Genomic DNA, 22,968 nt, shown 5'->3' with positions numbered 1-22,968 from the left:
CTCCATTTGCTCCCAAAGTGTGTGTTGTCTATTGATGGGGGTTTCTGAGGATCTGTCTGCTGGTCTGTGGGTCTGCCTGGGCCCAGGGCTGGCTGGCTGGAGGGATTCTGAGGGCGCCCTCGGCATCTTGCCCTAGAGCCCTTCCACGGATCCCTGAGAGACCTGAAGGCCTCTGAGGCCGAGGACAACTTCTTCAATCCCCGGCTGAGCATCTCAGGCCAGTTCCTCTCCCGCCTCCAGAAGACATCCAGGTGGGAGCTGGTGAACTAGTGAACCCCCATCCCGCCTTCCAGCTCTCTGTCTCCCCGCGGGAAGGGGCTGTGTGCCCTCAGGCGTCCCCAGGGCAGCCACAACCACCTGTTTTCCCCCCTACAGGTTCACCCACACCTTCCCTTCCCGGCTGCCCCTGCACCTCGTGAAATCCCCAGAGGTCAAACTCATGGATCTTAGGGGGAGCCCGCCCAGAGCAGAGCCCCTGAGAGCAGGTACTGGCTACACCTGCCCAGGCAGGACCAACGTGAGTACTGGGGCCGCTTCCCTCGAGACATAGGGCTGGGAGCCTGGTGGCCTTATCCTCACCTCAAGGCTATGCTTGCAGGTCATCTCTGGGGGGAAGGCTGAGGAGCCCCTCGAGACCCTGGAAGCCTGGTCCCCGCTGAGTGAGTGTCCCCACCCCCAGGTGAAAAGCCCTAGCCTTCTCAGCAAATGGCCCTGGGTGCCTAGCTGAGCCATGGTGGGGATGGACAGGATCCACTCAGACCCTGCAGCCACCCTGGCTGGGGCTCCCTGTCCATCAGCTCTGAGCTGGGGTGTGAGAGTAAGCTGCCTCTTCCTTTCTAGCCCCCTGCCTCACAGGCCTGGCACCCTGCATCCTGCCCTCCTCTGTGCCGCCCACAGACAAGAAGCCTCCGACACCCACAGCTCTACCCACTCCAGGCCTGGCTCAGGGTTTCCACACCCCCGCCGCCCGCTCCTGCATGGAAGCCACTGCCAGTTCCTGTGCCAGGATACCACACAGCATTTCCATTGAGGACAGTGAGGGCCCTGTCCTGGCTGAGCTGACCAGGCCTCTGTACAGGTCCTCGTCCCTGGGGGAGCTGGCCTCCCTGGGCCAGGAGCTCCAAGTCATCACCACCACAGTGACACCCAGTTCTGACAGTGGGGGCCAAGAAGCTGCCCTGCCCTCCCGGGGCAACCATGAGGCCCGCGCCAGCCTGAAACTCACCCTGCCAAGCATCTGTGACAGGCTCGTGTTGCCCCCACCCCAACTGGAGCCTCCCACCACATGTGTCTGGTCCCAGGAGCCTGTGGCCACCCAGCCCAATGTCATGGTCACAACAGCCAGCTTCCTGGCCCCCAGCCCTGTGGATGGGAGTGCCCCAAGACTCCACAACGCCACCTTTCTCCCAAGGTTCCTGGCCACCGAGTCCCTCAATACCCCTTCCCATCCCAACAGCCCCCCACTTCCAGAGGCCAGGCCTGGGGTCCCTGGCAGCATCACCTCCTTCCTGGAGCCCACCCCTGGTGAGTACCATCCTTGGGACAAGGGATTGTCCCCTAAGCTCATCCCATGTAACAGCTGGCTCAGCTCCAAAGGTGGGCACTTGACCTGGCCACAGGCGCTGTGCCACTCATTCATTCATTGCCTTACATATTTAGTGAGTACCTCGTTTGTGCTGGGCTTTGTTCTGGGCCCTGGGGACGTGGGACCTGGTGGTAAACAAGACTACAGAGAATTGACACCTTAACTGGGGGAGACGCCCAGACTAAATCTAATAAGGAAAGTGTTCAGTGTATCACAAAGTGATGTGTGCTGAGAAAAAGAGAAAGAAAGGGTTTAGGGAGTGACAGGTGGGAGCAGTGGTTAGTTTTAAACAGGATGATGAGAAAAGGCTTCAGGGAGAAGGTGGCATTTGAGCAGAGACCTGCAGAAGGGGTGGGAAGGTAGCCTTGGGGACTGAGGGAAGCATCCCAGGCAGAGGGACAACAGTTGTGGTCGGCCCAGCAACACTGGCCTCTTTAGACCAGCTAAAAAGTAGAAGTGTCTTTCTCATTTCGTCCCCTCCACCGCCAGATGCGCTCAGTCCAGTCCAGGGCTGCCCTGGACACTGCGGGGAACCGAGGGGGCCAGCCAGGGTCCTGCCCCCAGATCCCCTTGAGCTGAGCAATGTGGGGACCGTCGTGCACAGACTGCAGACTACCTTCCAAGAAGCCCTGGACCTTTACCACCTGGTGAGCCAAGCCCCAGGGTCAGGGGAAAGGACTGAGGGGCTCCCTGGCACTGCCTGGCCCAGGTGGCCCCTAACAAGATGGGCGCCCCTTGCAGATGGTCTCCAGTGACGAGGTGAGCGCCGAGCAGCGGCAGGCACGGACTGAGCTGGCCTCCACTTTCCTTTGGATCCACAGCCAGTTAGAGGCCAACGACTGGCTGGTTGGGACCGATGTGGCCCCAGCCCAGGCCCTGCCCAACCCAGGCCCCCCCTCCCCACCTACACTGTGCCCCCTGGCCAGCCCAGATTTGCGTGCCCTGCTGGAACACTACTCAGAGCTGCTGGTGCAGGCCGTGCGGAGGAAGGCACGGGGGGACTGAGAGCCAGCAGCCCCCTCCACCGCAGCCCTGCTGCTTCTGAAGAGATAGTTGTTTTACGCAAATAAACTGACAGCTTGGAGGAGTGGTTCCTGGTGCCTGTTCTGGCGCATCCACAAAGCCCCCTTCAGATGGATGCAGGGAGAGAGGGTAGAGAGCCCAGGGAACTCACAGATGCCCCAGTGCCAGGCCCTGTTCCAGGACTCTGTCGTGGGCAACACAGGACTGTTGGGGAACTGCAATAATGATGACCCCAGCACCTGGCTCCCACGTCACCTGTCCCCGGCCCACTGAGCTGCTGTGGAGTCCCGTGTGGTCCTTGCCCAGTGGGGCCCAGCTGTATTCTAGGGAGGGGCCAGCCCTTCTTCTCTGCCCCCTACTGATGTGCAAGAACCCACTGGAGCCTCTGTGATCACCATGTCCCGGACCCTGGCCACCAGTTCACATACTGCCACAACACTGGCTCACGGCCCCTGGGCCAGTCCCATGCTGGATCCTGTGAGCTTCAGGCTTTTGTTCCCACTTGCAGCAGGGCAAAGTGAGGAAGGACAAATCCAGGGAGCATGCCTAGGCCACCCAGCAGCTGGGACCAGTAATTTCTTCCCCAGCAAGACTGTGTCCAGCTTCAACATCCCATGAGCTCCCAGCACTGGTACCAGCTTCCCTGGGCAGCAGGCATCTAGCCACGTGGCATGTCTGCTAAGAAGGACACTCTTGTGACCACAAAAGCCCTCACTGTCCCAAGTCTATAAAAAGGCAGCCGGCAGGAGCAGAACCCTCCTAGAGCACGGTCGTACTGTGCAGCCTGCTTGGCCTGAACCCCCACTTACCTGTGAGTTCCTCACTGCTCTGTTTGGTGATCACGGCCCACCAGAAACAGGCTCAGAGAGATCCAGTGCCTTGCCTCGGGTCCCATAGAGTTGAGAGTCAAATGAGGCTTGCCTGGTGGTAGACTCTTTAACATGAGGACGTGGCTCTCTGTTGGCCCTGTAAACACTGAACCAATCATGCAGTTGTTGAAAAAAATCCTACCAGCCCCGAGGAATTGCTGGTCCCAGCTGCTGTCACTGCTCTACACGGTAGGGGTAGATCAAGGAACAGGACAAGCAAAGCATCTGCCTTCATGGCATTCACCTTCTAGAAAGTGAAACACGACAGAAATTAAAATAACTGTCTAACTGTAGGTAAACTGAGGGCATTCCCTGTGCTGGTTACAGGACTTTCTTAGGTGATGTTGGAGCTGAGGCTTGATAGAGGGCACAGGCCGTGTGGACACTCGGGCAAGTATCCAGGCAGACAAAGGCCAGTGCAAAGGCCCCATGGCAAGCTCAGACGTACATGAAAGGAATAGCAGTGAAGCCAGGAGGCTGGAATGGAGTGAGCTCAGGGCGAGGGTAGGAGAGGAGGTGGGAGGAAGAATGGGTCCCACTGGGCAGGGCCTTGTTGCTTCATGACATTTAAATCCAAGACACATTCACAATACAGTTTTTTTCCCCTAAATAAAATGCCTGATCTTGGTGTTTGGGAAGATGCCCAGTATTGTTTATTTCTCAAGGCTCCCTCTCCCTGCCCCAGCCCACTGGCCACCCCTGCAGACTGGAGACCCACTTGACCTGCCCCTGCCTGCCTTGGCCACAGGTGCCTAAGATCTCTGAGGTGTTTGGTTTCCAGGACCCTGGACACCCAGGGGACCACCTTGAGCCTCGGTCCCTCATTGATTTTACCCCTCCTCCCACCCTGTATCATAGTTAACTCTTCAACTCCAGCTAGCAAACACCTGGCTTAAGGGGCCCCAAGCTATAGGGACATTTGTTACTCTTGATTCTGTTCCTGTTGTATTTCACCCTCTATGAGTCTGAGTTTCACTCTCCAGATTAGGCCCTCATGGTGGCAACATGGCTGCCATAGCTCCCAGCAGTACACCTTCACCCAACCAGGAGCAAAGACACAAAGCAAGGCAGCCACCAGGATAGTGGGGAAAAAGTGCAAAGCTTTCTTAGATGCCTCCCCTTTCAGAGCAGTTGCAGGCAACAGGATTGGAGATGCCTTTAATTTGCTTGGACCAGCCACCTCCCCTGTCCTGGGCCTGTTACTGTTGCAACAAAATTGGGTTCTCTCAGCACAAAAGGAAGGTGGGCTGGTAGGATCCAGTGTGTCTGCCAGTCTCCACCTCGTAATTCCAAGCTCTTCAGCCCTGGAAGGACCAGACAAACCGACTGGTTAAGAAACCACTGCTGATGAACGTGTGTGCGTGCGACAGTGTGCCAGCAGCAAGAGGACAGCATGCTCACGTGGGATATTTGAAAGAGAGTTTAGCAGAGGGATCATTTGCAGAGAAGTGGACAGGGAACAGGGAAACCTCAGGGCCAGTGCATTACCCTAGACTGGTAACAGAGGAGAGGTGTTACTCCCCACACAAGGCACAAGGGAGCAAAGTGGAACCCAGAAGAGCAAATCCTGGAGAGAGCTGCCCTTAAGGGAGCTGTGTTCCTGGCAACCCCACAGGGAGGGAGTTGGGGGAACCCCTCCCCCATCTTCTGCCAGGCTTCCCATTGTCTAAACCCCACTGGAAGCCAGAGGGCCCAGGAGCCCAAATGATACTGACCACCCAGGTCAGCTTCCCAGGACATAGAGCAGGACAGAAAAGGGACCTGGGGGCAAGTAAAGATACCTGGCCCCGGGGTTTTTCCCTAATGTGTTTTCAGCAACAACTTAGGAACCAGTTGTCCCAAGAGATGTGGTGTTGGGCATGGAGAACTGGACAACTGAGACAAATAAAATGGCTCCCATAACCTGCTCACTGGCTTGTTCTTCAGTGTATCTGGCCCCAGTGCATCTGGCCCTGCGTCGGTCAGGTCCTAGATATTGGGCTGCTGACCCAGGCCAGGCACACCAGTCACAGCTGCATTAAGTCCAACAATTGGGAGATGGAGACACTTAAAATCCCACTTTACAGGGACATCCCTGGCAGTCCAGAGGTTGAGACTCCACCCTTCCACTGCAGGGCGCACAGGTTCGATCCCTGGTCAGGGAACTAAGATCTCGCAAGCCGTGCAGTGAAGCCAAAAAAAAAAAAAAAAAAAATCCCATTTTACATGGGCTGATTGAAACTCAGATGCTTGCCTAGCCACCCCACCCTTCAAGACTTTTGAACAACTCACATTTATATGTCTGCTGCATGCCAGATCCTCTCCCTGGGTGATCTACATGGATTTTCAACACAAACCATTGGTAGGAAGACTCATTAGTCCCATTTCCAGATGAAGAAACAGGCTCAGCAAGACAAGATGTGACTTGCCCCAGGTCCTGCAGAGATAAAGTGGCAGAGCTCTGGGCCGGCAGGCTTCCAGCGCTTCCTCTGTTGCTTCCGCAAATGAATTTAGCTGGACTGACTCTCAGGGAATGTGAAGAAATGAATAAATATTGCTTCTTTCACCATCAAGCCTTTTATGCCTGGAAAACCCTGTTTACCAGAAACCTCTTCTTCCTTCAAGGCTCACACCTAGGAAGTCATCCCTGAACCCTTAGACTGGATCAGGAGACTCTTCTGGGTCCCCTGAGCCCCCTGGCTTTTCCCCATTGAAGCTTGGGTCGCTCTGCCTGTGCTTCCCCCATCACAGCCTTGGTCATTCTGGACTGTCACTGGTGTGTCTCCCCCATGGACCTTTATGTCATTTTCAGTGCTGAGCTAGGCCAGGCCTATAGTTGGAGATCAGAAAATCGTTGGGTGAATAAGTGAAAGTAACTGCATGGGGAATATTCAAAATCCTTAACCCCTGGCTAAGAAGCCAATGACCAATCTAGAACGGAGCCTGGCCAGAGTGCTGGGGTAAGGGTCCTGGGAGCCCCTGGCTGTGTCAGGTGACCCCTTATAGTTCCTGGACCGTAGGAGAGTGAGGGAGTTACTAGGAGCTGCACTAGTAACAAACCAGTATTGTGATACCCCATACACTTGAACAGTGCTTCCGGCTGAACATCAGCTCTGGGCATCTGCGGATCAGAGAGGTAGAGTTTCCTGCCTGGAGATGCACAGGCTAGATCCTCACTTTGACCTTACCAATTGGACCCTGCTGTCTCTCCACCCTCTGGAGCAAGCAATCACAGTCACCCCCTCCCCTGCTTCCTCAGACGGCTGCTGTGATTTGAATAACCAAGCAGGCTGTTGGATGTCCGGTAGTGACTGATTTGCTTGGCAAACAGACCCTCAGGTCTGCTGGTAATATGGAAAAACACTCAGCCCCACTGGGGTCTCTGTTTCCTCTCTCCACCCCCAAGGGCTGCTTAGGTTCCAGTCTTGCCCTTGCTTGCCCTCCCTGGGGGCCCTAGTGTTTGTCTTCCCCTGGAGGCTGGAGAGTACCCTCAGGAACCTGGCAGAGGAGAAGGCGGAGGAATGGCAGGGCCCAAGGCAGAGGTAACTGGAGCCAGCTAAGTCTGCCCCCTGGGCCTGTCACAAAATGTGCATGGAGAGAATGAGACCTCTCTGTGACTTCCCCCTCCCTTCCTACCTGGAATAGTCCTCCTGGGCCTGAGGTCTGACAGTAGGTGGAGGAAGCAGCCCTGTGTGTGGGGGGAGCTGTTCCTGGTAGTGATGCCCCGCGCCTTCCTGGTCAGGAGTCGGCGTCCACAGCCACCCAACTGGGGCCACCTGCCTGACCAGCTCCGTGGACATGCCTATGTCCCAGGTGGGCCCCTCACTGGGCCTAGAGGTGAGGGGCAGGGGAGACACAAAGCATCACCACCTGGCTTCTCTCCTCAGACTGCAGCAGCCTGGGGGGGTGCCACTGGCACACCAGTCTTCTGGCCTCCAGGACTCTTGGGCAGCGGTGAGTCTGCAGCTGGCCCACAAGACCCTGCTCAGTTTCACCCCTGCCCGCTCTCAGCCTCAAGAGAAGCTGCCTGCCCCTTACCTCCTCGTGCCACTCCAGCCTCGGGACCTTTCCACCCATTGTCCTCTCTGCTGGAAATGCCTTTTCTTTTTTAGTAGTGGGCTCACTGTTAGCCCTCACCCCAAGTACCTTTTCCCCAGGGTGGGCAGCCACAGCCCCTGCCCCCAGGGATTCTCTGCCCAGTGGGGCAGAAGAACAGGATTCAAACCAATAAGTGGATGGTGGTTTGCATTATGTCAGAGAATCAGACAAGGTGACAGGAGCTGGATGGGGGATGGGGGAGGAGCTTTGGGGTCTCTCAGAAGGGATACTCAGCTGTGCGTGCACTGGAAGAAGGAAAGCCCTAGGCGGGATGTAAATGTGCTGGAGATTATTTCAGTTTTTATTGGGAGCCAGGACTGTTCTAGGTAATGGGTGTTTAGGAGTAAGACAAAAACTCATTCCTTCCTGAAGCTTATAATCTGGTGGGAGCTGCAGGTATAGATAATAAAATTAGGGGAAAAAATATTATGTTGTAAGATGGTATGTACTATGGAGAAATAGAAAGTAAGGGCGATGGGGGCAGGGTGGTGAGCGAAGGCCTTGGGGAGGGGGCGGCATAAGCACACACAAACTGCAGTCTCCAGCCTTCCCAGACCTCCTTGGTTCCCAGTTCTAGGTGCTCCATTTGGTCCAGTGGAGGGGTGGGGTGGGGTCCTAACTCCCATGTCCCTCCCACAGCCCTCCCAGGGCACACTGACTGCCACTCCTAGGGGCCCTGGGATGCTTGGCTGCCCCCTCTGCCCCAAGGCTTCCCGTTGCAGCGCATGCTGACCCGGCACCTCAAGTGCCACAGCCCTGCCCACCACCACGTGTGCCACTGCTGTGGCAGGGGCTTTCATGACGCCTTTGACCTCAAGCGGCACATGAGGACTCACAGGGGTGAGCGGCGACAGGGACTGACTGGGAGGCGCTGCTGGCGGGGGGATGGAATGAAATGGAGGGAGGTGCATGGAATGTGGAGTTTCCGTGCACTTGAGTTCCGTGCACAAGTGGGGCATGTGTTAGTGGGGCAGAGACTCAGCCTTCAGGAGGCTGGGAATACCATGCACCTCAGCTCCCAGCCAGTGGGTGTTGGGGTGGTGCTAAGGTGGGGGCCTGCTGAGGGATACAAAGAGAAAACAGGTACTGGTTACAGGATTCAGGTCCCATATTGAAGGGTGCAAGGGAAATCCTCCCTCCTTCTCCTCCAGCGGAAGGAACATGCTGGTGAGAAGGGTGGGGACACACAGCTCCCACATTTGCATGGGGTGGAGGTAGCAGATGGTGGGAAGCAGGCTGACGTCTGGCGAACTTGGAGTAGGAAAGGAGGAATGCTCACGGAGGTCGAGGTCGGAGGGTGCTGGTCTGGGGGCCATTGCCCTGTCTGTCCTCTCTCCCTCTGGCCCACCTGCGCAGGGATCTGGCCCTTCCGCTGCGGAGTTTGGGGGAAAGCATTCACGCAGCGCTGCTCACTTGAAGTGCATCTTGCCAAGGCACACGGACAGCTGGCCAGCTACGCTTATCGTGAGCGCCGTGAGAAGTTACATGTGTGTGAGGACTGAGGCTTCACCAGCTCGAGGCCTGACACCTACGCGCAGCACCGCACCCTGCACCACGCTGCTTGAGACTGGGAACCCTGTGTCCAACCCATGAGAGGGAAATAAACAGAGGAAAGGCACGCATAGAACCCAGCATTTATTACACAAGGGGGAGAGTGGTTCACTCGGTCCAGCGGTGGCCGCAGTGTGGGGCTGTGCACACGTAATACAAGCGCATGGCATCCTGGCAGAAAGGATATATGGTTAGGAAGGGTCTGGATCCACAGGGCTGGGTACAACACGAACCTCCATCCAGAGAAGCCTCACCCCAAAAGAACAGACTCGGGGGCTTTCCCCACTACTTAAGGTCCAGCTCGAGATGCCTGGAAGGGCAGGATCTCCCCAATATTGGTATCCCCACCCCTGGGAAGGACCAGGCCCAGGTCACTCCGAAGCCTTGCTCTCACCACTCACCTCGGCCCGGGCACTGTGTGACTGGAAGAACACCGCCTCCTTGTGGCCGCACCTGAGGGGACAGTCAGCCACTCAGAGCCTGCCATACCCTTCCCTCCTCCCTTCTCCGTCCGGTGAGGATAAGCCACCTTCCCTCCCCTGCGCGCTCACTTTTGGCAAGGGTGGTCTTCGGTCCGCGGCAACGTGGGGTCCTGGGACACGTCAGCGATGATCTGGGTCAGTTCGCTGAGGGAATAAAGGGTGAATAAGTATGCTTAGACCGGGCGTCCCAAGCCAACAACCCCGTCTCCGAGCTCGGGCCCTGCCACTCACTCCACTTCGTGCGTGATTTTGTTGACGTAGATGCAGCTGTTGTCGGCTTCCTGCTGGTAATCACAATTCCGGCACTGCGAGAGGGCGAGAGTGGCGGGAAGGGGGTCACAGAGAGATCCCCGATGGGACTGGGAGGGCATGGCCTTCCCCCGAGGGGATGACTAGGGGATGGAGTCTTGAGGTTGGGATCATTGGGTGTAATCGAGAATCACCTCGCGGATGGGCAAGACGAGAAAGTCGGGTTCACTAGGGGGACAGTTGGGAGGGTAGACCAGGACGGGGCGGCACTGGGAGTAGGGCCGGGCCACGTTGGGAACCTGTGGGCCGGTCACGGAACACCGGGGCGCCCGGCTGGCTCGCGCTCACCGCGTACAGCAGAATGCGGTTCTCCTTGTCCTCCTTGGGGTAAAGCATGTTGTTACTGTGGGGAGGGGGGAGGTCTGAGGTCAGTACTGGGGCCACTACTTGCTCCCCTTCCACAGTGCTGGCCGGGTCTCACCATTCCTGGCAGAATCGAATACCCACGAAGCCCGGCTCGTAGGTCCCATCGGGTTCCATGGCGACTCTCTGCCCGCCTAGCCTTCAGCGCTTGCTCAGCCGCGCGACAGGTCGCGGGAAGGGTCAGATCTCTTAGCTTCGCCAAAAGAGGGGAGGAGCTGCGCACATGTAATGGCTTCCAGTGGCTTTGTGCTAGCTGATCTGAGCTGAGGTTTGATTAATTACTTGCTTCAATCTTTTGATATCCTAGAATATGGCTTCCAACTTCTGGGCCTTTCTTCCCCAGTTTACAGAATAGTGTGGTACGAGAACCGGGAAAAATGATGCGTCACGTAACCCGCAAAGTGCTGAGTGTAAACGGAGAGGCCTTGGCTCTTTGCAGGTTGAAGGCCAGTGCACATGCGCGACAGGGGTAGCTCTTGCCAGTCCTTCCTCTCGGCTTCAGCCTTCGCCCGCCAGGCCGTTTCCCGTGACGCTATTGGAAGAACTGTGCACCGTGAGAGGCTTCTCAGGATTGGCTGGGCCTACCCAGGACTTCTTCCAGGCGGTGGCGAAGAGACGCGGCGATTGGCGGACCCCCCTGGCGGGAGGGCGTGGATTGGCCAGGTCCGGGAGCAGGGGGAGGGGCTGATATCCCAGAAGCGGCGGCGACGGCGGCTGCGGAGCCGGTGTGAGGCGGCTGACTGGGTTGTGGGACCCTGCAGGGCGCGGCGAGATGGAGGTGACGGGGTTGTCGGCGCCTACAGTGAACGTTTTCATCAGCAGCTCACTCAACAGTTTTCGCTCCCAGAAGCGGTACAGTCGCAGCCTCACCATAGCTGAGTTCAAGGTGTGGCCGTGGGGGCGGGGTCCTGAGGGGCGGGGCTAGTGTTGAGGGGGCGGGGTCAGGAAGAAATGGAGGGTCTTCCCCAGCGCAGGGAAGGGGCCAGAGATAAGCCGAGGTTGCAGAGGTTCTGGACTGGACCTCAACGGGGCGGGGCCAGAGGGAACCTGAGGTTCCAGAGAATGGGTGCGGGGCCAGAGAAAAAAAGAGGTTTCAGGGAGTGGGGGCAAGATCAGAGGAGGTGGGGCCAGGGTTAACCAGGTGGGTCCCTAAATGGTAGGTCTCTTGGAGGAGCGAGGAATGGGTGATGGTTATTGATACAAAGGGCGGAGCCTCAGGGCAGAGAGTGGGGCCACTGACAGCCTTCCACCTCGTCCCCACCTCCCCATCTTGTTATCCCCACAGTGTAAACTACAGCTGGTTGTGGGCAGCCCTGCTTCTTGCATGGAATTGGAGCTGTATGGACCTGACGACAAGTTCTACAGCAAGCTGGATCAGGAGGATGCACTGCTGGGCTCTTACCCCGTAGATGACGGCTGTCGCATCCATGTGAGGCCTCCCTACCTGGGATCCCTCCCCTCCATTCATTTATTTATTCAATAGATGCTTGATGTGCTTTGCGCTGTGTGATAACCAAAATAGGCCCTAACCGCATGGAGCTCCCAGTCCAGCAGTGAGAGAGACAGACCCATCACCAGACATTGGCAGCCAGATTGGTCTGGACTGGGCTGAGAAAAGCCTAGGGGACTGGAGGCATCCAGAAGAGGTGCCTGACCCCACCTCGGGGTATCAGAAGGGACTTCCTGAAGTTAGGGATGCCTGAGTTGAGATCTGAAGGATGACCTAAGAGAAGAGGCAGGAGGGGCATTCCAGGCAGAGGGAACAGAGTGTGAGGTGGGTCAGGGTGAGCAAAGAGGCTCACATATTGGGAGAAGCCAGAACACAGAAGACCTCTGCATGCATCAGCTCACATCATCCTCTCTGTCCTCAGTCTTCCCCGCCCCCCCAAAACTCTGCAGACATCCTAGCATCCCAGGTGAACTTTGCGTGTGCTATTCTCTATGCCTGAATGTTTCTTTTTTCTATGCCCACATGTCTCACTCCTTCCTTCCAGTCTTTACTTAAATGTCACCTTCCGGGTGTGAGGGCTTCATTGCCCTCAGTATAAAATTTAAACCTCCTTCCTTTCCCACTTTCTTTGATTTTTGTCCTTCTCACTAATCACCTGTGGCATACTATGTATTTTTCTCCAATACCTGGAGCAGTGCCTGGCACAGAGAGGATGCTCAGTGAAACATTGTTGAATGATGAGTTGAATGCATAAGATAATACTTGGAAAATGGCGTAATTAACCCTATTTTGCGGAAGAGAAAACTTAGTTTCAGTATGGAATTTACTTTCCTGAGGAGAGACATAGTTAGAATTTTTACCTCAATCTGCATGGCTCCAGAAGTTAGTGTACCCAGAGAACTGGGTCTTTTTTGTCTCTTTCAATTATTCATAACTGTTCACTGAGCATCCACATTATGCCAGGGATATAGCTGTGAATCAAGTCTGAGAAGGTCTGTGTTTTAGCTCTGTCCAGTGAGTGCGGTAGGCGTTAGCTAAATATTCACAGGAACAAATGTAAAGGGTCAGTGAGATGAGGGCCATGCAGGAGGAGATCACAGAGCTGGGAGATCCTATACTGGGGAGCCTGACCCATCAATGAGATCCAGGAGGACTTCCTGGAGGAGGTGCTGCCTGAACAGAGACCTGAAGTTAACTGAAGAAGGGGAGAGCGTGCTTCAGGAGGAGGGCACAGCATGTGCAAACACTCTGAGGTGGGAGGGAGGAGAGTGGGGTACAGGGGCTGAAGAGTGACCTGTCCTGTTTTGGTGGGAAGTGGAAGCCAGGGGAAGACTCTGAGCCAGGAGGGTCCTGGTCTGACTCAGGTGTTCACAGGCTCCCTCTGATTGCATGTGGGGAACAGACAGTGGAGGACAGAGGAGTAGGGAGACCAAGGAGGAGACTGCTTCCATAGTCCAGTTGAGGTTATGGGTCCTGGACCATTGTGGGAGCAGGTCGGGACTGTGCTGAGCCCATAGGACTGACTTTGGACTGACCTGGGCAGTTTCAGCCTTGGGATGCTGGTGGGTCAGGCAGGACAGTGGCGTCCTCAAACAGGAGGGTTTCACACATGGATTCAGGTATAGACAGGGTGCTGACTTCTGAGGCCATACAAGGAAAGTTTCCCAGAGGTGGAGCCTCTGGAGAATTTGTATTTTTTCTAAAATTCTTTTTCTGTTTATAAATATCACCCATATTTCTTTTTTTTTAATTAATTAATTTATTTTTGGCTGCGTTGGGTCTTTGTTGCCGCACGCGGCTTTCTGTAGTTATGGCGAGCAAGGGCTACGCTTTGTTGCAGTGAGCAGGCTTATTGTGGTGGTTTCTCTTGTTGCGGAGCACAGGCTTTAGGCGCGTGGGCTTCAGTAGTTGTGGCTCGTGTGCTCTAGAGCACAGGCTCAGTAGTTGTGGTGCACAGGCTTAGTTGCTCTGCGGCATGTGGGATCTTCCCGGACCAGGGCTCAAACCCGTTTCCCCTGCATTGGCAGGCAGATTCTTAACCACTGCGCCACCAGGGAAGCCCTCACCCATATTTCTTGCAACAACGAATGACAGCAACCTCAAACTTAGAAAAACCCCTGATATAGAAAGTGGAAATTCTTAGTGATCGTTAGCCAGAAATAAGGGCCGTTTCTGTTTTGCCCAGTGACTCAGGCCAAACGCTTTAGGGTGTTCCTCACCCCTGTCTTTCCCTCACACCCACATCTAATCTGTCCGCAGATCCATGGGCTCCACCCACAAAAATCTATCCAGAATCCAGATTCTCCTCCCTCATTGCCCCCACCCTGGCCCAGCCTCCATCCTCTCCCTCCTGGACCATCACACAAGCCGTCTCCCTGCTCCCATCCCTGTGCCCCTCCGTCTGCTTCCCACACTCAGCTGAGGGAGCGTGTAAACACCTGTGTCAGATCAGAGCCCTCCTGGCTGAGCCCTTCCCTGGCTGCGTCTCATTCTAGGTAAAAGCCAAAGTCTCCAGTGATCTGTTGTGTCTCCCACTCTCCCCCTGGCTCACTCCACTGCCGCCGTGCTGGCCCTGCTGTTTCTCAAAGGAGCTAAAGACATTTCTACATCTGGGACTTTGTGCTTGTTCCTTCAGGCCTGTCTCAGACATCCCCTCCTTCCAGAAGCCTCTTTGTTGTATTTGTCTGCATAGAACCTTGTCGTCGTCGGGTGTTTAATACCCATCTCTGTGCATTTGTTTCTGGTTGGCCTCCCAGAAGAATGGGCACTCCTTGAGGGCAGGGATTGATCTATTTTTGTACCGTGTCCCTAGTACCCAGCACGGGGCCCAGCTGGGTGCCTTGGAGGAGCTCAGCAGGTGATGAGTGAATAAATGTTGGGGATGGTACAGAAGAGATGCACCAGGATCTGGAAGTTGGGGTCAGCCTAGGAGGGTCCCAGAGGTCCAGAGAGGATAGACACACTGCCCGGAGGGTTCATGAGCAAGGCCCGAGCTCTGCCCTTCGGTTCCAGTGTTCTGGAGCCATCAGTGATGTGGATGCCAGTATGTAGGGGTCATCTGGAAGCAGATGCAGCCTCCAGGGCCTTGGATGGTTGGTAGAGAGGGAGATGGCCATTGTAGACACCTGCTCTTACCCCTTCGGCTGGGCTCAGGGCAGGCAAGAAGGCTGGGGTAAAGGTGAGGGTAGAGTAATGTGGTTTTTCCGAGACAGGAGAGACTTAAATCTACGGAACGCTCCAACGTGCAGCCACACTCGCCCCCCCGCAGCATCCCAGGCCTCTCTGCCCAGACCCTGATCCCCACTGACCTCCCTCTCCTCACTACAGGTCATTGACCACAGCGGTGCCCGTCTTGGGGAGTATGAGGACATGTCCAAGGTGGAGAAATACGAGATCTCACAAGAAGCCTACGACCAGAGGCAAAGTACGGGGTGCACAAGGAGGGGTGGGGGCTAGGGGAGGGGGTAGGGAGCAGACAGGATAGACGGGGACACTGAGGGCGAGTCAGTGGTGTGGGCAGTGGGGCAGGCAAGTGTGGGGGAGTGGAGGGGGCAGAGTGAGGTTGGCGTGGGGACAGACGGCTCATGGGAGAACAGTCAGGGGTGGGCGGGCATGAGGTGTGAATGGAGGCTGGGGGGTGTGGCCGAGTGCAAGCAGGCAGACAGGGCCATGAGAAAGCAGAGGGGGCCTGAGAGGAAGGTCTGGGGTGTGTATGTGGGGTCGGATGGGGGGGGCAGTCAGGGTCACACTGGGGGCACGGTGTAGGGGACAGAGCATGGTAGAATATGTGGAACCGACAGGACAATGGGGTGCGGGCATGTGGGGACAGGTGAGAATGTGTGGTGGGGAAGATGAAGGTTTCCGAGCCTGGGTGGAGGCAAGCATGATACTGAAGGGACGGGAGGATGGGGTACCGCGAAAGACTACAAGCAGGCACCTTCCCTTTAGTTTCGGGATTGTGGGGAGGCCCAGGGGTCCTGGGGAGAGGCCAGGGCTGTGGTGGGAGACTTGGGGGGCTTGGGTGACAGCCCTTCAACACCCAGCACGGAAGCGTTTCCCTCGGAGTGTTGGCCCCGTGCGGGTGGCAGATTATCTCATTAGGCCAGAGGTCTTCCAGATGGTCTCCCATGTCTGACCCTCACCCCCTACCCCACCCACAGACTCAGTCCGCTCCTTCCTGAAGCGCAACAAGCTAGGTCGATACAGTGAAGAAGAGCGGGCACAGCAGGAGGCCGAGAGCTCCCAGCGCCTTACTGAGGAGGCCCAGGCCGGTGCCATCCCCGTGGGCAGCCGCTGTGAGGTGCAGGCGCCTGGGCAGCCCCCTCGCCGGGGCACCGTCATGTATGTAGGTACGTGGCTCATCGAGGCCTCGTGTCCTGCCTTGAGGTGGGCAGTGCTGGGGACCCAGCCCTCAAGGGGATCTCAGTCCAGGAAGGGAGACGGACCCAGGGACTAACTCTGACAGCCTGGTATGTTCACGGCAGGGAAGTGGGAAGCAGAGGCCATATGACCTGAATTGTGATGGAGGACGTGGAGGCCAGAGGGATCAATTCTGAGGTGAAAGCCTGGGGCACAGTGGTCAGAGCTGAGATGGGGAAACAGGCAGAATTATTAGGCCTGTGATAGGGGAAGCACAGACCGAAGTGATCAGGGCACACCCGGGCCATGGGCAAGGCTGGACTGTGCTGGGCCTCGGAGACAGGAGAGAGCAGTGTGGGGTTTTTTTGGGTTTTTTAATAACAGTCTTATTGAGATAAAACTTATATACCATAAAATTCACCCATTTAGGGAACTCCCTGTCGGTCCAGTGGTCAGGACTCCACACTATCACTGCCAAGGGCCCACATTCAGTCTCTGGTTGGGGAACTAAGATCCCCCTAGCTGCGCCACACGGCCAAAAAAAAAAATCACCCATTTAAAGAGTATCATTCATTAGCTTTTAGTTCACAGGAATCGTGCAACCATCACCAGAGTCAGTTTTACATTTTCATCACCCTAAAAGGAAACGCTATAACCATTAGCAGCTACTCCCCATTTCTGAAACCCCAGCGCCCCCAATCCACATAGCTGGCTACTAATCTATGTTATGTCTCTATAGACTTGCCTATTCTGGAAGTTTCATATAAATGGAGTCACATAATACGTGGTCTTTTGAGACTGGCTTCTTTCACTAGAACCATAATTTCAAGGATCACCCCTGTTGTAGTATGTGGCAGTATTTCATTTCTTTTTAGTACCAAATAATATTGCATTGTGTGCAACACCACGTTTTATTTATTGATTCATCAGTTGAAGAACATTTGGGTCCTTCCCACTTTTCGGCTATTACAAATAACGTTGCTTTGAGTATCCTTGTTTAAGTTTTTGTGCGGACATGTGTTTTTATTTCTTTGTACCTAGGAGTGGAATTGCTGGGTCACAGAGTAACTCTTTCACTTTTTGAGGAACTGCCACACCGTTTCCACAATGGCTGCACCATTTTACATTCCCACCAGCGATGAATGAGGGCTCCGGTTAATCCACGCCCTCATCAGCACTTACTATTACCTATCTTTTTGATTACAATCATTCTAATGGGTATGCAGTGGTAGAGCATTATGGGTTTGATTTGCATTTCTGTGATGGCCAATGATATTGAGCCTCTTTTCAGGTGCTTAACAGCCATTTGTAGATCTTCTTTAGAGAGACGGCTTATTCAGACCTTTTGCCCAGTTTTTAATTGGGTGGTTTGTCTTTTTGTTATTGGTTGGTGTGTTAGGGCTGCCATATCAAAGTACCACACACCAGGTGGCTTAAGAAACAAATTTGTTTCTTACAGTTCTGGAAGCGGGAAGTCTAAGATTAAGGCTTTGGCAGGTTTGATTTCTTCTTAGGCCTCTCTCCTTGGCTTGCACATGGCCACCCTCTCTGTGTGTCCTCACGTGGTCTTTCCTCTGTGGGCTAGCACAACCCTGGAGTCTTTGTCCAGATAACCTCTTATGAGGATGTCAGTCAGCCTGGATTAGATCCCACCCTAACGGCCTTATTTTAACTTAGTTATCTCTTTAAAGGCCCTGTCTCCAAATACAGTCAGATTCTCAGCTACTGAGGGTTAGGGCTTCAACATGTGGACTTGGGGGGGACACAGTACAGCCCATAACAAGTTGTAAGAGTCCCTTATATATTCTAGATACAATTCCTTTATCAGATATATGATCTGCAAATATTTTCTCCCATTCTGTGGATTGGTTGTCTTTTTACAGTCTTGATAGTGTCCTTTGAAGCACAAACATTTTTGGTTTTTATGAAGTCCAATTTTTTTTTCTTTTTTTGCTTATGCATGTGGCATTATATGTAAGAGGTCAATGCCTAATAGAAGGTCACAAAGATTTAAACCTGTGTTTTCTTCTAAGGGTTTTATAGTGTTACATATTACATTTAGGTCTTTGACCCATTTTGAGTTAATTTTTGGTTATGGTGTGAGGTAGGAGTTCAACTTCATTCTCTTGCATGTGGATAGCTAGTTGACCCAATACGATTTGTTGGAAAGACTGTTCTCTCCTCATTGAACTGTCTTGGCACCCTTGTCAGAAATCATTTGGCCAGAAGCAGTGTGGGTTTTATGCTGAGCGAAACGGGCAGCTTTTGAGGAATTTGGGACAAGGCAGTGGTGCTGTTTCCCTTTGATTTTTACAGAGCCCCCTTTGACTGGGGGTGTTGAGTGAATGGGGGTCAGGGTAGGAACAGGGAGACCAGTGAAGGGGGCTACCATATTGATGTGGGCAGGAGGTGGTGGTTGTCCTGGGTGGTAGCAAGGAGTGGTTTTTGCCAGGACAGGCTTTATACTCAGTGGGCAGGTGCGAATCTGGGGTGAGCTGCTTAAGGAGGTTTCATTGGGATTTCTCCCCTGGGCAGGACTCACAGATTTCAAGCCTGGCTACTGGATCGGTGTCCGCTATGATGAGCCGCTAGGGAAAAACGATGGCAGGTAGAGATCCCCCCTGTAGTGTCTGTGTGTGTGCCTGTGTGCGCGTATGTGTGCATTTATGTGTAAGTGCATACATGTACTACTGGGGGAGCCCAGCCATGCTGGCATCTGGAGTAGGAGCCCTCTGACACTGCCTTCCCCATCATGCCCCGCAGTGTGAATGGGAAACGCTACTTTGAATGCCAGGCCAAGTACGGCGCCTTCGTCAAGCCATCCATTGTGACAGTGGGGGACTTCCCCGAGGAGGACTACGGTTTGGACGAGATGTGATGCCCAAGGAAGGGCACCCCCCTGCTCCAGCTAAATCACCTATTGCCCTTCCTTGTGTGTGTCCATGGCCCTTTCCCCATGACCCCATTTTTATTTTATTCACTTGACCCTCGCCATTGACTTTTGAGACACATGTATTAAATTTGCCGGAAACCTGGGAAGTGTTTGGAAGACTCAATGATTATGGGGGGGGCTGGGGACAGCTGGGGAGGGGAGGGGAGGGAGAGGGGATACCCCTTGTTTTTAAGGAATATGTATATACAACTCAAAACTTGTTCCTATTTCATTGGCCAGAATTCTGTCTCATGGCCACTTGTAGTTGCAAAGGTGGCTTGGGAAATGTAGTTTTTATACTGGGTGGCCATTTCCTTGCCAAATATCACAAGTTCCTCCAGCTACAGAAGCTGGGGAAAAGGGATATTGGGGTCAACAAGTAGTTCTACCACTGTCCCTGTGAGTGGGGGACCTGTTCACTTAATATTTAAAAGAAAAAAGAAATCTCAAGTCTTTAGAAGTAGCATGAGGCCCCTCACAGCATTGTAGAGCTGGGCAAAGAGGCCTGCGCCCTCAGGTGTGTGACGTGTGCATGCAGCCCAGGTGTTCTAGGGAGCCTGTTCCACCATGTGTATGTCTGCATGTGCAGTAACTCCTCATTAGCTCCTTGAAGGGATTCCTGATGGAATGACTATTCGGGAGATTCTACTTAATTGTTAAAATTACTTTATTATAGCTTCTGGAGAAGAAGTTGGCACTGGTGGGAGCAACCGCAGAAAGCAGAATAAGGTTGAAATGCTTGAGAGCTGAAGGGGTCCTTGGGGAAGCTGCTCACATGCACATACAGCCTGCTGCATACATCCTCTCATGCCCACTGTAAGGTACGTGGACCCACTCAGATACACAGAACATTCACACACCTGGACTCATACTCAAACACACCGGAAACACAGACACTAGAGGTCACATGTGCAGAAATACAGTCAGTGCACAAAGATTCTGTCCCCCACACACAGGGGAGTCACACACACAGGATATACTCAGATTCACATCAAACACCCATCTGGGATAGACATACACCTACACACGTGCACACACACACATCAGTGAAGTTGTCGATCTACAAAACAAAACTGGTTACTTTATAAAAGGACTCCAAGGCTTAGATCCCTTTCACATGAGGGAGTTGTCAGAGTGAGGAACATTAGAGGGGGTGTCCCCAAATTCTCAACCAGAATCTACCAGCCTTAGTTCAGCCAGAGCTCAGCAGAATTAGCTCAGCATTGAGGATCTGAGGCTCACTTTAAGATCAGGCCCAGTGTGCACCCCCATGTGATGAGGCCAAAGAATAAGGGCAGGAAGACGATCATGTGCTCTCCTGGACACAGTGATCACCCAAAGTCATACCTCCAAGCTCCCAGCAAGGGTTACAGCATCAGTGTATATGAGGATCTGTCAAGCTGCAGTGGAAGATCTAAGCACAGACTTCCAGGGTGTGCTTTAATGCCTTCCAGCTGTCAGCATGGAAGAAGCTGTACCCATCAGAACATGGGAAACATTAAAATTTTTGATGACAATGGAAGGGATCATGCTGGTAATTTCTAATTAGGAAACCTACACTTGCTGTGTGAAAGTCAACCACAGTTAGGGATTGGGGAGGCACATTTTACAGAATGACCTGGTGCTTAAGCTTTAAGGGGTCCAGAAAGGAAGGGGGACAGTAGTCAATGTGTTAAGGCAATACCAGCCGCTGTAACAAATATCCCCGTACACACACAGTCCAATGCAGAGTTTCTGGTTGATTGACAGCAATCTCCATGATTCACACACCCAGACCATACTGGGGCTCCATCATCTTCATGTGCTTGGAATTAGCTGCTTCCAGGTGGCAAATAGGAGAAGACAGTGTGGGGACGTTTCACCATTTTCTTTAAAAACATGTCCTACATGTTCCATTTCTGCTCATATTGTATTGATGAGTACGTGTCAGTCATGCAGCCACCCTAGATGCAGAGTGGGCTTTGGAACATACTCCTGGGCTGAGCAGCTCCCTCCCAGCCACTACTATGAAAATGGACCGTGGGTTTTGGCGGCTCCAGCATTGACCACCCTTTACCAGGTCCCCAGATCCATAACCTCAGGGGAAGCGGCAGGAAAGGGCCATGGGATCCACCAGGCCCATTAAATCCTCCTGTCCCCCCACCAGCTGCCCGTGCCTGACCTGCACCATCCACCACCCTGCCCTTAATCCTCAGGTCAGTGCAGATGGAAGACACTGAATGTCCAGCACTCTTTCCCCACATTTTTTGAGTCCTCCCAATCCCCACTGTATGTCAGGCTTGATGCTGGAAACACACTCATGAAATGAACACAGTACTGGCTTGGGAGTTGAAGGCAGACAAACAGATAATTACCAAACATTTCCTCTTTTTTATCTTTTTTTTTTTTTTTGACTGTGATATTTCATTATGAATAAGGTTGCTGGCAGTAGGGGAAGGGAGAATAAAATCACTAAATTTGCCAGGTGGTGCTGGTATGAGGGAAGGGATGGGATGGAGGAGACTTGAATAGGAGTCATGTGAACAAAAGGGGACTGGGCTTTGTAGGCTTGAAGTAATCCCTTCCGTGATTCATGCTGATCAGAAACTTGATCCCAGTGCTAAATTTAGGCTGAATACCTTTGTCCTGGAACTGAGCTAAATTGCTAACTGAATATGCTAATAGCCCACTTGAGTTCATTCGTGTACCAGTTACAAACTCGGGATAATTCAGTAGGTTAACAGGTGGTGCAACCTTAGGAATAGCTAGACAGCCTAGGTTCAAACCCCAGCTGTGTCACCAGCTGGGCACTGGACAAGTCTTTCTCCCTGGGTTTCAGCCTCATTTCTTTCCGTTGCGGAGCACAGGCTCCGGACGCGCAGGCTCAGCAGCCATGGCTCACGGGCCCAGCCGCTCCGCGGCATGTGGGATCTTCCCAGACCGGAGCACGAACCCATGTCCCCTGCATCGGCAGGCGGACTCTCAACCACTGCGCCACCAGGGAAGCCCTCAGCCTCATTTCTTAATTGAAGCCGATAATAGTACCTACCAAACGATTTTGTGAGCATTAAATGAGCTAGCACATGTAAAGCACTTAAATTCAGAGCCAGGCACGCAGGTAAGTGCTGTATAAGCCATAGGAATAAAAATGCTTATATACAGTCAACAGTTACAATGCTGGCTTCATTTAATCCTCACAGTGGGCCCTGTCCCCAATTTCTTCACCGTTTTCACCTCCCCACCCCATCTTTCCTGGCCCAATTCTGGGGTCACGCTCCCCGAAAGGGGTTCCCAGGACAGCGCCCGCCTCCCAAGTCCCTGCAGGCTTTGCAACCCTAATCTCTGTACTATCCCAGACTCGGGCAATAACCTCTCAGTCGCCACGTGGGGGCAGCAGCGCACTGCTCCGCGCACCGTGCGCGCGGTGCATTGTGGGATGTAGTCTCGCTGGCATTGACAGGTGTCTCCCAACCTAACACGCAAACTACATTTCCCAGAAAAGCATGCGACACCCTCGGCCTAACCTTGCTCACGTCTGGAAGCGGAGGTCTTGCTCCCGCCCTGCGGCACGGGGAATTGTGGGGTTTGGCTCCCTCGCGGAGGACGGGGCTGCGCAGGTGCGGGAGGCCTGCCGAACCGGCCATGGTTTAATCAGTGAGCGAGAACAAATGTCTTCCCTCCGCTTTCCCGCATCTCACCGGTCACTCTCCAGGGTCTCGGTTAACTCTCAAGCTGGGTCAAGGAGCGCCCGTCTTAAAGGAAAAAATATCCCTTTTCCCCTCTTACCTGTCACCCAACTTCAGTAATTGTCAGCATTTGGCCAATCATGTTCAGTTTTTCAGACCTCCCCCTATTTCTCCCGTAATTAAATCTCAGCCAGCAGAGACTTCCCTGGTGGTCCAGCGGGTAAGACTCCGCTGCCAATACAGGGGGCCCGGGTTCGATCCCTGGTTGGGGAACTAGATCCCGTAAGCATGCCATAACTAAAA

General features: G+C 53.8%; 4 protein-coding genes across 10 annotated transcripts in view; 3 read left to right on the top strand and 1 right to left on the bottom strand.

Annotated features, from left to right (window-relative positions):
* Nucleotides 1–5,379, top strand: part of WDR62 (WD repeat domain 62) — a 48,292-nt gene extending 42,913 nt beyond the window's left edge. For 5 of the 6 annotated variants that reach the window (XM_032614437.1, XM_032614436.1, XM_032614435.1 and 2 more), the window contains 6 exons: nt 137–251; nt 376–517; nt 599–659; nt 841–1,524; nt 2,075–2,232; nt 2,327–5,379. In XM_032614437.1, coding sequence (XP_032470328.1) covers nt 137–251; nt 376–517; nt 599–659; nt 841–1,524; nt 2,075–2,232; nt 2,327–2,590 — 1,424 coding nt within the window. In that variant the 3' untranslated portion in view covers nt 2,591–5,379. The remainder of the gene's footprint in view (nt 1–136; nt 252–375; nt 518–598; nt 660–840; nt 1,525–2,074; nt 2,233–2,326) is intronic. The other variant, XM_032614434.1, reaches the window with a different exon arrangement.
* Nucleotides 5,380–7,175: 1,796 nt separating this feature from the next.
* Nucleotides 7,176–9,119, top strand: OVOL3 (ovo like zinc finger 3). The gene is given in 6 exon segments (XM_032614673.1): nt 7,176–7,269; nt 7,344–7,363; nt 7,366–7,410; nt 8,194–8,260; nt 8,263–8,394; nt 8,911–9,119. Coding segments are annotated over 6 exon segments (567 nt in total).
* A 50-nt stretch (nt 9,120–9,169) lies between these two features.
* On the bottom strand, nt 9,170–10,718 carry POLR2I (RNA polymerase II subunit I). The gene is made up of 6 exons (XM_032614682.1): nt 10,318–10,718; nt 10,185–10,239; nt 9,819–9,892; nt 9,657–9,731; nt 9,507–9,558; nt 9,170–9,276 (listed from the first exon to the last, which is right to left on the bottom strand). Exons 1-6 carry the CDS (start codon nt 10,374–10,376, stop codon nt 9,214–9,216), a joined length of 378 nt encoding a protein of 125 aa, XP_032470573.1. The 5' UTR covers nt 10,377–10,718; the 3' UTR covers nt 9,170–9,213.
* Nucleotides 9,622–19,104, top strand: TBCB (tubulin folding cofactor B). 2 transcript variants are annotated; one of them, XM_032614649.1, is made up of 8 exons: nt 9,622–9,722; nt 10,699–10,785; nt 10,861–11,145; nt 11,545–11,688; nt 15,037–15,133; nt 15,870–16,058; nt 18,604–18,676; nt 18,832–19,104. In XM_032614649.1, exons 3-8 carry the CDS (start codon nt 11,032–11,034, stop codon nt 18,944–18,946), a joined length of 732 nt encoding a protein of 243 aa, XP_032470540.1. In that variant the 5' UTR covers nt 9,622–9,722; nt 10,699–10,785; nt 10,861–11,031; the 3' UTR covers nt 18,947–19,104. The 2 variants fall into 2 exon arrangements, with proteins under 2 accessions (XP_032470540.1, XP_032470542.1); XM_032614651.1 differs by having other exon boundaries at nt 9,649–9,874; nt 10,699–10,922; nt 11,021–11,145.
* The last annotated feature ends 3,864 nt before the right edge of the window (nt 19,105–22,968 follow it).

This window comes from Phocoena sinus, chromosome 19, assembly GCF_008692025.1.
Source record: "Phocoena sinus isolate mPhoSin1 chromosome 19, mPhoSin1.pri, whole genome shotgun sequence".
Taxonomy (NCBI): Eukaryota; Metazoa; Chordata; class Mammalia; order Artiodactyla; family Phocoenidae; genus Phocoena; species Phocoena sinus.
The sequence above is the reverse complement of the archived record's forward strand: the minus strand, read 5'-3'. Positions and strand labels throughout refer to the sequence as shown.

Excerpts from the sequence above, each read along its gene's own strand:
- POLR2I (XM_032614682.1), bottom strand. The coding sequence starts at position 10,376 with ATGGAACCCGATGGGACCTACGAGCCGGGCTTCGTGGGTATTCGATTC. Across the intron at positions 10,240-10,317 it reads ATTCGATTCTGCCAGGAATG|TAACAACATGCTTTACCCCA; the intron begins GTGAGACCCGGC and ends CCCTCCCCACAG. Across the intron at positions 9,559-9,656 it reads GAAGACCACCCTTGCCAAAA|GTGCGGCCACAAGGAGGCGG; the intron begins GTGAGCGCGCAG and ends CTGTCCCCTCAG.
- TBCB (XM_032614649.1), top strand. The coding sequence starts at position 11,032 with ATGGAGGTGACGGGGTTGTCGGCGCCTACAGTGAACGTTTTCATCAGC. Across the intron at positions 11,146-11,544 it reads TCACCATAGCTGAGTTCAAG|TGTAAACTACAGCTGGTTGT; the intron begins GTGTGGCCGTGG and ends TTATCCCCACAG. Across the intron at positions 18,677-18,831 it reads CTAGGGAAAAACGATGGCAG|TGTGAATGGGAAACGCTACT; the intron begins GTAGAGATCCCC and ends CATGCCCCGCAG.